The sequence below is a fragment of the Drosophila takahashii genome, chromosome 3R (genome assembly GCF_030179915.1).
Source record: "Drosophila takahashii strain IR98-3 E-12201 chromosome 3R, DtakHiC1v2, whole genome shotgun sequence".
Classification (NCBI taxonomy): domain Eukaryota; kingdom Metazoa; phylum Arthropoda; class Insecta; order Diptera; family Drosophilidae; genus Drosophila; species Drosophila takahashii.
This window is the reverse complement of record NC_091681.1, coordinates 31,912,433-31,927,849: the sequence shown is the minus strand read 5'-3', so window position 1 is coordinate 31,927,849 and position 15,417 is coordinate 31,912,433. Positions and strand designations below refer to the sequence as shown.

The window sequence follows — 15,417 nt, the reverse complement described above, 5'->3', positions numbered from 1 at the left end:
TTGATTACCATGGACCGAACACTGCACACCAACACGGCTTCCGTCGCCGCCCGTCAAATCCGTCCAAACAACACATTGCCATCGACGTTGCCATCGCCATCGCCTTTCGGTGTCTCTCCCCCGTCGAACCCCAAAAACGATCCATCTCCTTGTGCTTGGCATTTCCGCTGTCACTCGCTTTAATTACGCCCCCCACTCGGAACGACTTTCTGGCCGAGTGACTGGCCAAATCCAGAAATCCTCTATCAATAGATGAAATATGCCCGTCAATGCACTGGCCTCTGGCCATCATCAGTCATGGGCATATTTTGACAGTGGCATTAGTCGGAAGCTTGGAATCATCCTCTCTATGAGCTTCGCTAGCTAGTGGAGCTCCGCGTTGATTCTCATTTGCAATCGAAACTTGTCCACGGGTGACAATCAATGCGATACTGGCTACTGGCTACTGGCTTTTGGCCAACAGTTTCCCCTTTGGGCCATAATCCATTCTAGGCTACTCTGCAGCCTGTCAACATTCAGCATTCAAATGGCCTGGCCTTCGTTTGGCATTTCCCCACGCTAACGATGCAAAGTGGCAATCAATATTTTTCTTTTGTTGCCTTTCCCCAATTAATAGCAGATAAAAGTTCTTGTGTGCATATTTTGCCCTTATACGCCGCCCGTTCTGGCATATTTGGACTTTTTGTAATAAGCCAAAAGTTTTGTATAGCGGCCTCAAATTGGATGTGTCAGTTGCAGGCGATTTGTTAGCTTAATTGGTTAGGGCAAGGCAAATATCCGCTTCGCTTGCAAACTCGGGGTAATTATCTTTCTTAGCGATGGTATATTTCTTTCGTTTAATTAATGATGCCTGAAGTAAAGAAAATTCTACTGTAAAGAGCTAAAAAATATATTTTTTCGCACTATCAATGTGTTTTTCCCTGCTATCAGCTGTCTGCCGTCTATCAAAGTCTGCAGAGCCAAATATAAAACAATAGGAATTTAATAGAAGATATGAAATGTGTCTAGAAGCTGCAAACACGTGCCAAAATATAAATAGCCGTTGCCATTGTAATACATGAAACGGAAGGTTTTACTTTGTTTTTTAAGATAATTTTGGGCATGTTTGATAACAACAAAATAGCATAGTCTCTTCACGTCCGGTAATCATACCGCCAAAAGGCGAATTTCTCAAGAATTTTGATAAGAAAAAACTTTTAAAATGTTTTTGAGCCGCTTTATTCGCAAATTCGATTTTGGGAATATAAAATAAAACTTTGGTATAGGAAATAGGAATTTCTAAATATTTCAGAAAAATATTTACATATAAATAGTGTAAATTAACCAAAAAACACTTGAAACGAAACAGAGTTACAAAAAAGAGAACTGATAACTTGATCACGAAAGCGTGCGTTGATTGTGATAAGAGAGAATATGATACAGATCTTGTTAATAATTCAGTATCTTTGGCAAAATTTCGTTAACCAATTGGCTAATGAGCATTTTGGCAAATTGGAAATTTTGGCGCGGTATAAATAGTGGGGACAATAGCTCGAAATGGTCACAGTACCTTCACAGTCTCGGAAAAGTGAACCTGAACCATCTGCAGACATGAGGAATATATACGGTAAAAGAAATCGCAAGGAACCCAACATTTAGAGCTAACCAATCCACTTTTGGTCCCACAGCTTTTGCCCTGCTGCTCATTGCAGTCTTTGCAAGCACCACCAGCGGTGCCAGCGTTTCCGACCTTCTGTGTCGCAACAAGGCCAACGGTATTCGCGCCCTGGTGCCCGGCAGTTGCTCCAGGTTCTATGAGTGCCATAACGGCGTTGCCCAGGAATATACGTGTCCCAAGTTCTATGACTTCAAGATCCGCAGCTGCGTGACCTACAACCCTGGCTGCGTCGAGGGTGTTGTGGTGGAGCCAGTGGCCAAGCAGTCCGTTCGCGATACCGCTCAGCCGTGCAATGGTGCCACAACCACTGCACCACCTTGCGAAACCACCACACCACCGTGCGTCAAGCCCACAACCAAGCCTCCATGCTCAGGTTCTGAGACCACAACTACAACATGTGCGCCTGGAGAAGTAACCACTACTACTACCACCACTGTGGCTCCAATCACGACGACAACCACCACAACATGTGCCCCAACAACTACGACCACCACAACCACTGCGGCACCAACAACGACGACAACCACTACCACTGCGGCACCAACAACCACGACAACAACAACAACATGTGCCCCAACAACTACGACTACGACAACCACTGAGGCACCAACCACGACTACAACCACAACCACTTGTGCACCAACAACCACGACCACTACTACCACAACCACTACCACTACTACCACAACCACTACCACCACAACAACAACTACTACCACCACAACAACTACAACGACAACCACCACAACTACTACAACATGTGCCCCGACAACTACGACCACCACAACCACAGAGGCACCAACCACGACGACGACCACAACCACATGTGCCCCAACAACCACGACTACTACAACCACGACTACTGAGGCACCAACAACGACGACGACCACCACAACATGTGCCCCAACAACGACGACTACTACTACCACAACCACCACTACCACAACCACTACAACAACGACAACTACAACCACCACAACGACCACAACAACATGTGCCCCAACAACCACCACCACTACGACCACTGAGGCACCAACAACGACGACAACCACCACAACTTGTGCTCCAACAACCACGACTACTACTACCACAACCACTACAACAACGACAACTACGACCACCACCACGACCACAACAACATGTGCCCCAACAACCACCACCACTACGACCACTGAGGCACCAACAACCACGACTACTACTACCACAACCACTACAACTACGACCACCACCACGACCACAACAACATGTGCCCCAACAACCACCACCAGTACGACCACTGAGGCACCAACAACCACGACTACTACTACCACAACCACTACAACAACGACAACTACAACCACCACCACGACCACAACAACATGTGCCCCAACAACCACGACCACTACGACCACTGAGGCACCAACAACGACGACAACCACCACAACTTGTGCTCCAACAACCACGACTACTACTACCACAACCACTACAACAACGACAACTACAACCACCACCACAACCACTACTACATGTGCTCCAACAACAACAACGACCACTACAACGACAACCACTACAACTACAACCACCACTACATGTGCGCCAACCACTACAACCAGCACAACAACTACAACGACAACCACAACCACGACAACATGTGCCCCAACAACAACCACGTCAACTACTACGACCACAACGACGACAACATGTTCCCCAACAACAACGTCCACCACAACCACTTGCGGCCCAACAACTACGACAAGTACCGTATGCGCTGACAAGACCACAACCACCGTTTGCGCTGAGACGACAACCACCGCTTGCGCTGACGAGACAACAACCACTGCTTGCGCTGACGAGACAACAACTGTCTGCCCCACAGCCGCGAAGGCTTTGGCTGCCACCCAGTCGAAACGTAATCCCACCCGCCGCAATCCTGTCCACCGCCTCCTTTGGGAAGTGGCCCAATGGGCTGGTATTTCGTCCGCCAGTTCCGCTAGTTCCGAGGTTCAGATCAAGGTTTCCTGCGCCGGCAAACCAGATGGATTCCTATTGGCATCTCCCGAGCGGTGCAACGACTACTACATCTGTCGCCACCAGCGCGCCCTGAAGGTCAGCTGTGGTGATCGGTACTTCAACGGACAGAAGGGCATCTGCGATCTCCCTGAAAACACCAGCTGTGTTCAGTCCTAAGTGATAATTGCCCGAAATGCTGAGACCAACATCATCATGGAAATGTGACAAAAAACTATGGATCGAAACTTTTAATTATTGTAAAAGCACTATTTGAACATGCACTTAAAAAACAGCAAAGGCTTATAAAGGGCTAAAAAAAATATATATTTTGATTCTCTACAATTTTCTGGGACACAAAATGTAAAACCAAAATGAATTTTTCGTCTTTATATTTTCGATTAAACTATTACTAACAAGTAAAGCATTTTTCCAATAAGTGATTAACATTTAGGAATTGGGATTAACAATTTTGGATGCAATTAAAAATTTGGCAACGATTTTTGAGACATCCATAATAGTATAAACTAAAATGTTTTGAAAAAATTTAAAAAAAAAAAACAATAGGCCGACGAGCACAGCAAGCGTGCATTGCATTTTATTCGATACGCATACAATATTATTATCTTTTTTTGGCGCCCAACGTGGGGCTTATTCTTAAATAAAATGTTTAAAATTCGTATTCAATTTTAATTCGGAAATTATTTAATTATTTAACTAACAAAACATGTTTTTTTTTTGTATTGCAGCATCACAACCACTCGTTGAGCCCCCCATAGCCAGAATTCCGAGCAACGCGCGCAAAAACCATTGGAAAAATCCTCACGCACAATGAAAAACGACGTCGTGCGATGGAGCAGGCAGCCAACTAGCAACATCAACAGCAGCAGCAGCAATAGTAGAAGCAGCAACAGCCACAAACACAGAAGCAAAAGCAACAAATTAAATGCTCGACAATTAGGGCCACATGCTGCCAGAAGTTGTCAGCAGAGAGAGGAAGAAGAACAACAACAAACAATCAATGAATGTGATATAGGAAATTTCAATTTCGATTGCAATTTATTCAAAACTAGTTTTTTAACGCAATACAAACCGAAACTTAGTGGCAACAGCAGCCAGAGGAGAAGCAACAGCAAAAGCAGATGCATCAGCAGTAGTAGCAGCAGACACTTGGCGAAAACGAAAGCTATTTTGCTGTTAGCTCTGCAATTTAGTGCCGTAGTTTTTTTATGTAATTTTAATGTCGGTTTCGTGGCGGCGGCATCATCAGCAGCTGCAGCAGCAGCAAGCGGTTCATCACCATCGACGGCCCCATCCGGAGCGCCATCATCCCCGCCCGCACCACCGGCTGCACCACCGCAGCAGCCACCGTCATCGCCACTCAAAGTGGATCCAAATGGCCAGTCGCCAGTGCTGCCGCCCTACGTTCTTGACTATGAGACGGGGGGCAGGGTCAAGTTAACGCCAAACAACGGCAAGTACAGCGGCCAGTCGGGCAGTTCAGGGAGCAACAACAACCAAATCGTCGGACACTACACCCACACCTGGGCGGTTCACATACCGAACGGCGATAATGGCATGGCCGATGCTGTAGCCAAGGATCACGGTTTCGTCAATTTGGGCAAGGTAAGTGAAAATGGCTAATTTAAATTAAATGTTATGCATTTACCATTCAAATACTTTATGAGGATTAGAAACAAATACTACAATTTAAATTTTAATGCTCTTAAGCCCCCCCTAGAAAATATCCAAAAAGTATTAAAAATAGTATTAAAAATATATTTAAAATTTTTTTTTTAATAATATTAAAAATATTGAAAACTATAAAACATTATCTTGTTTTAAAATTAAAAATCCTCTACTAGCCTCCGTTTCCTAATCAAAACCAAGTCTCCTTTTTATTACCCCACATCATTTGTCAAAGAAGTTCTGGCCAACACCTAAAGCAATAGCCAGTGAGACTCGTTAGCCAGTTTAGCATATGATTAGAACACTCAAATGTGAGACTATTAAAAGTTTCTGCCACAGGAGAGAAGTTCCTCGTTATGGAAAGAAGCACTTGGCTGTGGGGGTGAGCATATCAGTTGATATGGAAGAGACGAGCACCGGACAAAGTTTCGTGTGCTGAAATCAGTGTTTTACCTTTTGCCTCCTCTGCATCCGTGCTATCCAGCAGCAGCTTTGCCTGGTCGGTTGCCAGTCTGTCTGTCAGTCAGTGAAAACATTGAGGGTGAAGGAAAAGTGGTTTTGAAATGCGGGCACAGGTGTTGCCGCCGGACAAGTTTAATCCGAAAGCATTTCGACCATGTACTTTCAACTGCTACTTTGATACACACACCTTTGGATCTTCTCCGATTTCTGCACTCCGGCACTACTTCCCCCGAACACACAGACGCGAACCCGCTAAGTGACTGTCAAGTTATCCAAGGCAATGGGAATGGCCAGCACAAATGGAGCTCAAATCGCCTTGTAATGGCATCGTTTGCGATAAAACAAGGCAGATGGTAGATAGATGTGGGGCGGTAGTAGTAGAAGTGCCCCTAAGTATGGATTTACAGATGCTAGCTGTAAGCTACACAGGCAGAAATGATTGATAATGATGTTTTCTAAAATCACTTATGATTTTCTTTAAAGGTTTTAACGCAAAACAAGAAAGGAAGCTAGCTTCGGCCAGCCGAAGCTTATATACCCTTGCAGATCATTCCTATTAATAAACAAATCGCAAAAATGTTCAATTTTCTAATATTTATCATTAATTTTCCGATCGTTCCTATGGCAGCTATATGATATAGTCGTCCGATTTTAATTAAATTAAAATTGAAATTCGGAAATATTTAAAAAGAGTCATATCCTAGAGTAGAAGATAATACAATAAAAACCAAAGAAGCTAGAATTTATTTCCTATTACTTTTCCATTAATTTTCCGATCGTTCCTATGGCAGCTATATGATATAGTAGTCCGATTTTTTAAAAAATTAATTCGAAATTCAGATATATTTAAAAAATAACATCCCCAAAAGTAGAAGGTAATATTTCAAAAAACACCGAAGCTAGAATTTTTTAAAGTTTTTTTTTTCCGATTGTTCCTATGGGAGCTATAAGATATAGTTGTCCGATCCGGTCGGCTCCGACATATATACTACCTGCAATAGAAAGAAGACTTTTGGGAAAGTTTCATCCCGATAGCTCAAAAACTGAGAGACTAGTTTGCGTAGAAACAGACAGACGGACAGACGGACAGACGGACGGACAGACGGACAGACGGACATGGCTAGATCGACTCGTCTTGTGATGCTGATCAAGAATATATATACTTTATGGGGTCGGAAACGTCTCCTTCACTGCGTTGCAAACTTCTGACTGAAATCATAATACCCTCTGCAAGGGTATAAAAACACTGCTGTGATGAAATCATTTTAAAGGGGTGTCTGAAAGTATGCTACAATATTTTTTATTTTTAACTGCATACTTTTACTTACCTTACTAAGAATTGCAAAGAAATCCTGTTTAAACCAAGTTTAAACACATTGATGGTAAAGTTTGCAGTGTATAGCAACAACAATCGGGAACATCTACCATCCCATGGGGAATTTGAAAGTAAAATGCATTCCAAACAGTTATTTTTGCGGCTGCCAAGGGTTAAGTCTCTGCTCTCCCGGTGTCTGAGCCCCAAATGGAGCCTGGCATTTGTGTTTTCAATTGGGGAACCGAGCGGCGGCACACGCAGGTGGCTGATGTGAAAAGCCCGAGCCACGGAAAAGCTCAACTGTGTCGATTTCCATTATACGGTTCTCCCTTCTTTTTGTTTGGCGGATCGAGCGAAAGACCGGGAGGAAATGAATTGGGCGGATGGCCGCCGCGACTTAAGTAGCCTTCGCGTCGGTGGAAATTAGTATCATTCACAATGCCGCCCGTACTCTTTCGACCATTGACTTAATTGGCAGAAACAAAAAGCGGAAAATTCAATTTATGAGGGGGCGCGGCGGGCACACAAAACTTTTGTTAGCACTCCGAACTAGTCGGTCGAAAGTCTCCGGCATTTGCGAGGCAGATGGCCGGACTCTGGGGCCGCGAAAGTTAATTGAAAATTAATTTTAAATGGCATTGTTAAAATGAATCCAACTTAAGGCCAACCTGAATGCGAACAGACACCGGGACTGACTCTCTCGCTCTCTTTCTGTCTGCAAATGAAATGTGCCATTTTGCATAATTAGATGACGCCCGAAACGGCTGTAAAACTGTAATGAGTTGAGCGCCAAGCGGAAGTGGAAATGAATCCTAGACTTTCTTCTGCCTTACTTACCTTTATTAATTGCCAACTAGATTGTTGGGAAATGAAAAATGAGCAGGTAGTTTGGGAAAGGTATTGCTTTTGCAGGGAAAATGGTTACATCAATTAAAAGGCTTTATTTAGCATGGGGTTGCAATAATATAAATTGTTTAAAATTTAAAGAATATTTTTGAAAGTACTTTCAAATTTCAAAATAGGTGGCCTAAAAGTATGCAGTGAATTAAGGATCGTCGTGTACCTGTATACATTAAAATCAAAAAGATTTTGTTGTATACTTTTAGACACCTATTAAAATAAATTTAAAAAACAGTTTAAAAAAGTTTAAAAGTTTAAAGTGTAATAAAAAAGTTAGCATTTTCTGTTGCTGCGGAAACATAAACATAATTAAACTGTTAAAAACTTTTTGAGAAACTTGAAGTATTTCCCTTAAATCATATTAAATTGCTATTTGGTTCACATATCAAAAGCATTACTCCCAAAGTAAATTTGTTGTTCTGGATTCTCACCTGTACAATTGAAATTAAAGGCTTTGGCAACCCTTCAACCTGAACCTTGTTACGCTTTGCTTCATCCAACACAAACTTTCAAGCCCCTTGAACTTTCGGCCCGCCCCCAAACATTTGAAACATAACTCGTCGAAAGTGTTGCCAAACATTTCGCACTTGTTCGTGTTGCTGCTGATTTTCCTTTCTGTTTCTCATGTTGTAATTTTTTTGCGGGGGCCAACAAGCGTTAAAAACTAAAAACTAAACTCGCTGCACAAACAAGTTACAAGTGCCGACGACGTAGGACAAAAACAATTAATAAAACCATAAAGATGAAGTAGTAGAACGCGAGACTTTTTGCCATTTGCTCTGTAACAGCCAGAATTTTGCGATTTCAAATTGCAACTCCCAGGGTCGTCGTGGTGTATTTCAGTTGTTCTCCTGAAGGAGGGGCACATCAACAAATTCGGTGTGTCAGAATTTTTAATAAAAAACAATGCGCTATATATATACATACAGTATTCCTCTCTAGTTCCAGCCAGTTCCTTGGCTTATGGCCATCAAGTTTTCAGCGCTGAAAACTTTTTGGCACCGAAATTATGATGATAAAATAGAGAGAATAAAGTTTTCTGGACAACGAGAGTTGGTGAGAGATATTTTGGAGACAAGAAAAGTAGAAAATTGTTTGGGGATCCTTATTAACTGCACTTTTAAAATTCGTTTGCGAGTCTACACAGCTGGAGAATTTTAGTAAATAATCAGGGAACTCAGAACGAATTTTAGAATTTACATAAAAAACTTTAGTGTTGAAGGGGTGCTTTAATTAGTTTGAGTAACCAGTTTAGAACGAAAATTATATTCATTAATTTTCTTAGTCTTTATTTCATTTTCAGCACTAGCACATTCCAATTCGTTTGCCTTTTTGCTAATCAAGAGGGTTTCCATTAGGTAAACATTTGAAATGACAAAAAAATGCGCTGAGTTTATAAAGAAGGCACCTTGATAAGAAGTCCTGCCTGCTGGTCCTTTACCTTCCGCCCTCTGCTGTTTGTCATTTGCTTATCTGACTTTAGTCTTCCGGTAGCACGCCCCTTTTTTCCCTCATTTCTCCCACCCATTGTTCGACTTTTGTATAGCGTCATTTACATAACACTCACTCTTTGTCCGTCTGCTGCAGTTCTTTGGGTTCCTTGGTCCTTCTTAAGTTCCTATTGTCTTCCTTTGCTCTCTGGCCGGCTGCTGATAAATGTTATCCTCCGGCCTCGGCCTGGGCCACTCATCAATTTAATTGGAAAGCAAGAGAGGCGAAAAGCTTTTACCGACAGACGGCTCCTCTTTGCAAAAATTATTTGCCTTTTTCGGGGCTGATTTTTTGCTTTTTTAATTAATTTGCCACTTTCTTGAGGCAGCCAGGCTGGGTCAATTGAATTATTGATCGATCGGCAGATTGATTGATTTTGTGGCTGCCCTCGGGCAAGCGGTTGCATCGCACGCTTATTGCATTCAAGTAATTAAAATCACTACCACCAGCGGGTTGTCCTTTGAGGACACTCGTTTTCCACCTGGAAGCCCTTTGCACTTAACTCCATCTTTGATAAAGGTCAACGGCTTATTAATAAGGGTCGGCCGGGAATCAGAATCCGGGTCCAAAGACCTTAAACTGAAATGGTGGCTGTCCTTTTTATACCCTTGCAGAGGGTATTATGATTTCAGTCAGAAGTTTGCAACGCAGTGAAGGAGACGTTTCCGACCCCATAAAGTATATATATTCTTGATCAGCATCACTAGACGAGTCGATCTAGCCATGTCCGTCTGTCCGTCTGTCCGTCTGTCCGTCTGTCCGTCCGTCTGTCCGTCTGTCCGTCCGTTTCTACGCAAACTAGTCTCTCAGTTTTGAAGCTATCGCGATGAAACTTTCCCAAAAGTCTTCTTTCTATTGCAGGTAGTATATAAGTCGGAACCAACCGGATCGGATAACTATATCTTATAGCTCCCATAGGAAGGAAACGTTAAAAAAATTCTAGCATCGGGGTTTTTTGAAATAAAACGATCGGAAAATTAATGGGAAAGTTACACAGAAATAAATTTTAGCTTTTTTGGTTTTTATTGTATTTTCTTCTACTTTAGGACATGACTCTTTTTAAATGTTTCCGAATTTCAATTTTCATTTTATCAAAATCGGACGACTATATCATATAGCTGCCATAGGAACGATCGAAAAATTAATGGGAAATTAATTGGAAACAAATTATAGCTCCGTTGGTTTTTATTGTATTCTCTTATACTCTAGGATATGATTTTTTTTAATATTTCAGAAATTTGAATTAAATTTAACAAAAATCGGACGACTATATTATTTAAAATTTGTAAGTTAATAGGAGCGATCTGCAAGGGTATATAAGCTTCGGCTGGCCGAAGCTAGCTTTCTTTCTTGTTTCTCTTCGATTCTTCTTTGTCTCAAGGGAAACGTCAGCAAAAAAAGGTAAACTTTTCAATGGAGCTTAATTGGTTAACAATTTGACAAGTTGTTGGGCACTAAGGTGACACATTTGGTAGAAAGGTCTAAGCTCTGCTCAGGCTGAGGCCTAAAAAAATTCCACATTTTATTAATTAGTTCTTGGAAATATGTAGATGAAAGTAATTTAAGAAACGGAAATTTTACAAACCTTTTTATACCCGTTACTCGCCTTATACGACCTTTAAATGTATCTTTAAAGATTTCGGAAAGGTTTAAATGCAATTTTGTTGTCTTTATTAATATATATCGAAATGTAGAAGAATTTTTCAAATAGGATCATTAATTAAAAAGTTATGAGGAAATCATTACATTTATCATATCATTTACGCTTTGGTTCTTGACAGCTTAAAGAAAATTCCTTTGCATTTTTTGCCAGATTGCATTTATAAATTTAACCATGCTAAGGCTAAGCAGTTTAAGCATCACTGGCTCAACTTTAACCCCAGTTGACAAATTTTCCAAATACATTTTTGCACTTTTGCATGTCGGAAAGTTTGCGCAACCAAAGTTAAATATTGTAGGTGTCCATGTGAGTGTGATTGTGTCTCTATGTACACATTTGTACTTATGCCTGTGTGCAGGCGTGTCCTTTGTTCGGATTTCGCGTGGCTGCAGGGCGAAGGATATCGTTGATAAATTTTAAGTCAAAAACTCGGAAAATATTTATGACTTAACTTTTGTTTAGTAACAAAGCAACACGCAGGCTCTCGTATCCTCGTATCTCCCCTCCGCCCCCTGGCAGGATATCACAATTGTCACAGAACTTGAATCCCTATGCAAATGGCAGCAGAAAAATGGAAGAGAGAGTGGGGGATTTGTGCCTTTAGCTTGTTTTTGAGAACTTTGTACAACTTTAATCACATGACATGGGGAATACCAGAAGTTTACATAATTTTCTGCTTTTTCGCCACCGATCCTTGGGACTTGGGGAAACTTTTCGGTAGGAAATTCGCCTGCAGCTGACAGCGGGTGGTGTCGGGGATATCGATAGGGAGTGAAGTCCTGTTCCTAATTGAATATGTAAAACCGAAATGCGATTGAGTGTGAAATGACTGCCAATCGGGGGGTACCCAACTGCCTTTATGTACCCGTTCGTACATCCTCGCAAACTTTCTCAAACGCAATTGAACAGACAAGTTTCGTGGGTAACATATTTTATTCAACTTCTCCTTTTTTTTGTTGCGTCGAGTGAAATTAAGTTTACTGCTTTTGTGCCGCAAATGAATCAATGATTGAAATAGAGTGGATGTGTGGAGAAACTTTTTGTGCATTTGCCAATACGGCAGAAAAGTTCGAATAAAGCTAATAAATATTTCGCAATTCATTGCAAACTTTATTGACAAAAATTTGCATTGAAACCAATTCAATTGGCCTAAATAGTGAGCCAAGGACTTTGTTTTCCAGCCATTGTCGCCTCGGAAAATTCTACCCTCAGCTTTTCACCTGTCTAACAGACAAGCAGACAAACAGGCAACAAAATAGCCCAGTTTAAGGAGCTCAATTAACTTGGCCATGTTCCTTTTGATGACCCACCCGGCAATTTTCTGATCTTGTGGCAGGAAGAATAAAATTTTACAACCACCTGACCTGCCACAATGTTCCAGTGGTTTGGCCAAGGGGCAACTTTGTCGGTAATGCTGATGAAGTTGATGTTTATGCTCCACGGCAGGCAGTTAAATTAATTAGCTAAATTTATGAGACAGACGCGTGGGAGCTTTTCCGAAACGAGATCTTATTATGGCGATAATTTTTCACTTCTGGCTAATTGAAAGACAACTGAAAGTGTGATATTCAACCACAGATGGGATGAAAATGCATTAAAATATATATTTAGATATTATAAACGGACATGTTTATTTTTCATCCTTCAAGTAGATGCTTTCCATCAAAATATTCCTTATCCTTTGGCTATGCATGGACTGCATAAATATTATAGATATCCATCCTCTCCATCAAAAGTTCAATCATCTGCTCCATCATCAAGTTTGAGGGGAGCACTTCACTTGACTGAACTGACCCGGCCGACTCAAAGGAAAGTTTACTCTTTCGCACTTCTTCCTCCGCCCATTGCAAATCATTTTTTTTTACCATATTTTAATGCATATTTTGGGGCGTCTTCCTTTCGGGTTTTAAATTTTTATTTTTTTTTCTGCTTGGTATTAACAAGAAATCGCCAACAAAACATGAATAACGAGACGAAGACGTTGGAAAGCGTTGCGTAAAAGTTTTTCCAAGCTCCTTCGTTCGATGTTGTTCTTGTTGTTAACGCCCAATCGCATCGTGTTTGCTTAGCTTATCTTTTTTGGGCTGCTGACAGTTTTTGTTCTCGCAGCTCTTTAGGACTTGGACTAGCCTTGGGTGGGTTGGGGAAAATGTGAAAATAAAAATATTTGTAAATAGGAATCCCGGGGAGATAGGCTAAAGTAAACGGGCGTTTTTAGCCACGGCTTAACCACGCCTCTAACTTGGGCTTTTTTGTCCCGAAAAATGCTTTCAGCATTTGGGCTGTGTGTTGGCCATTCTTTTTGGCGTCTTCAGTAGTATATCTCTCCCATCCGTTGTTGTCGCTTTATATGCAGGCTGAAAATCATTAGAGAATCGCGCTTTCCCTTTGTCCGGTTGTGGATTTCTTTTCTTTTTTTTGTGTTTCTCCCCGTCTGGACACGCCCTGGCTTTTCCCAATGATCTCCTCCCTTTTGCTGTACGGGCAATGGCAATTGGCGTTTGGGCCTCAGTCGAGTGGAAAATTGCTAATGGCCAAGCCCCCGACCCTCGGCGAAAAAAAAGAGGAGAATAAAAAACCAAACAGTGACTTCTTGCAAATGGCCGTGGCTGTGATTTTAATTAAAAGTCCTGGGGGACAATCGACGTTGGAAGCCAAAAGTCAAAGTTGACTTGATTTTTAGGGTCCTTTTAATTGCCCTCGAAAGCGGGCAATGAAAAATGCGCAAAATAAAACGAAACTCGTAAATTTATACATTGCTCAATCAAGTGTAACGATTGGTATTGCAAATTGCACAGAGAGGGGAGAGAAAAGTTTGGAAAATCACGGTAAATATTTCCCCAACATAAATATTGAAAATTTCCCGCTTTGTATATTGAATTTTTGGCCCTCACTTCCTCCCCTAACACACATACACAGAGAGAGCTTGGTCAAACAAATCGTTAACAATTGCAGGTCATGGGGTGATGGCAGATTGGAATCAAATCAACACTTTCCGCTTGATTAGAGCAATATGGAAATTTGATATTTGACCGCTGTCAGTTCGAGGGCAATTAGAAAATATTGTTCAAATATTCGGAAAGCTATTGTTTTAATTTGTTTTATCAAATTAAAGCCCACGAGGGGGATTTAGAATCGAAATTCATATTTATTTAGGTCACACCTTGCGTATACTTGATGCTAAATCACGCATACGCCTGGTTATCGCATGGTTGAAGTAGCTTTTGTTATTTTCTTGTCTAGGATTTAAACAGCAATTAATGAACCGGTGAATGTCGTTAGAAATCATAAATGAATTGCCATTCCTCTAGTTGTATCTCTGTGTGCTTAATTAATGTTTACCCCTTTCCAATGTCGCAATAAATTATTGATCGCCCTGATGACCCGACCTCTATGGCCCATGTATGTGTGTTCCTATCCTCTTATCCACTTGGCCCGCATGCCAAATGACAGTTTGAGTTATTAGTGCCACATTCATATATCACGATTGTGTCTGTGGGAATGGATTGGCATTTTAATTGCCACCGACACATTCAAGTGCCGTTTAACGTTGATCCCAGCTAAATGGTTTCATGATTTAGATGGATTTCAAATGGAAGTGGGTATTGGGAAAATGCATTAGAAACTGGAACAAATATATTTTTAGACTTGCAGCAAATGTTGCTTGTCACTCACCTTTCCTTTTTGGCGCTGACAAATTCAGAATTAAATATGAAAAATGTGACATTGATGTACAATTGATTGCCTTTCCTCCTGCAAACGTTCTATTTTTAATAATCCCTGGGGTGTCAATGGCAAAATCACTTTTCAAAGTTCTCCTTTTGATACATTTTTAATCAACTTGACGACAGCATTTGCAAGTTGACACACTGACTATAAATCTGGCAACGATTATTCCTTTGTGCTGTCCAAAAAATTACCAAGCCATTCGCTCTGCTTCTCCCTTCTCCACGAAACTTTGTCCTCGTTGTGATTTGGCATGCATTCAAAAAGTTTTACACGATACAAAAGCATTTTGTTCTGCCTGCCAGCTGACATTGAAAAAAGTCGCATATAACGGATGGCAATCAACGCTGCAATTATGTAAGTGTGTGTTTGTATGGGGTGAGTGCGTGTGTGGGTTGTCGCCTGTATATTGAACTTGCATGCTGACCTTAGCCTGCTTTTAAGCCACATTTCAGTTGCTTAGTCATTTTGGCACTAGAAATACAGGGGAAATTCTAGATAAGACTTTTAAAAAAATTGTAAAATGAAAGT

At 41.3% G+C, this 15,417-nt stretch overlaps 2 protein-coding genes across 5 annotated transcripts in view; both read left to right on the top strand.

The window, feature by feature from the left end:
- Positions 1 to 15,417, top strand: part of Fur1 (Furin 1) — a 150,300-nt gene that overhangs the window by 86,575 nt on the left and 48,308 nt on the right. For all 4 annotated transcript variants that reach the window (XM_070216092.1, XM_070216093.1, XM_017141790.3 and 1 more), the window contains one exon: positions 4,393 to 5,269. In XM_070216092.1, the coding sequence (XP_070072193.1) occupies positions 4,475 to 5,269 (795 nt within the window). In that variant the 5' untranslated portion in view covers positions 4,393 to 4,474. The remainder of the gene's footprint in view (positions 1 to 4,392; positions 5,270 to 15,417) is intronic.
- Muc96D (Mucin 96D) lies at positions 1,512 to 3,993 on the top strand. Its single transcript, XM_017141793.3, has 2 exons — positions 1,512 to 1,606; positions 1,668 to 3,993. Exons 1-2 carry the CDS (start codon positions 1,537 to 1,539, stop codon positions 3,821 to 3,823), a joined length of 2,226 nt encoding a protein of 741 aa, XP_016997282.3. The 5' UTR covers positions 1,512 to 1,536; the 3' UTR covers positions 3,824 to 3,993.

Coding starts and splice junctions, on each gene's coding strand:
- Muc96D (XM_017141793.3), top strand. CDS start 1,537: ATGGTCACAGTACCTTCACAGTCTCGGAAAAGTGAACCTGAACCATCT. Junction 1,607..1,667: donor AGACATGAGGAATATATACG/GTAAAAGAAATC, acceptor TTGGTCCCACAG/CTTTTGCCCTGCTGCTCATT.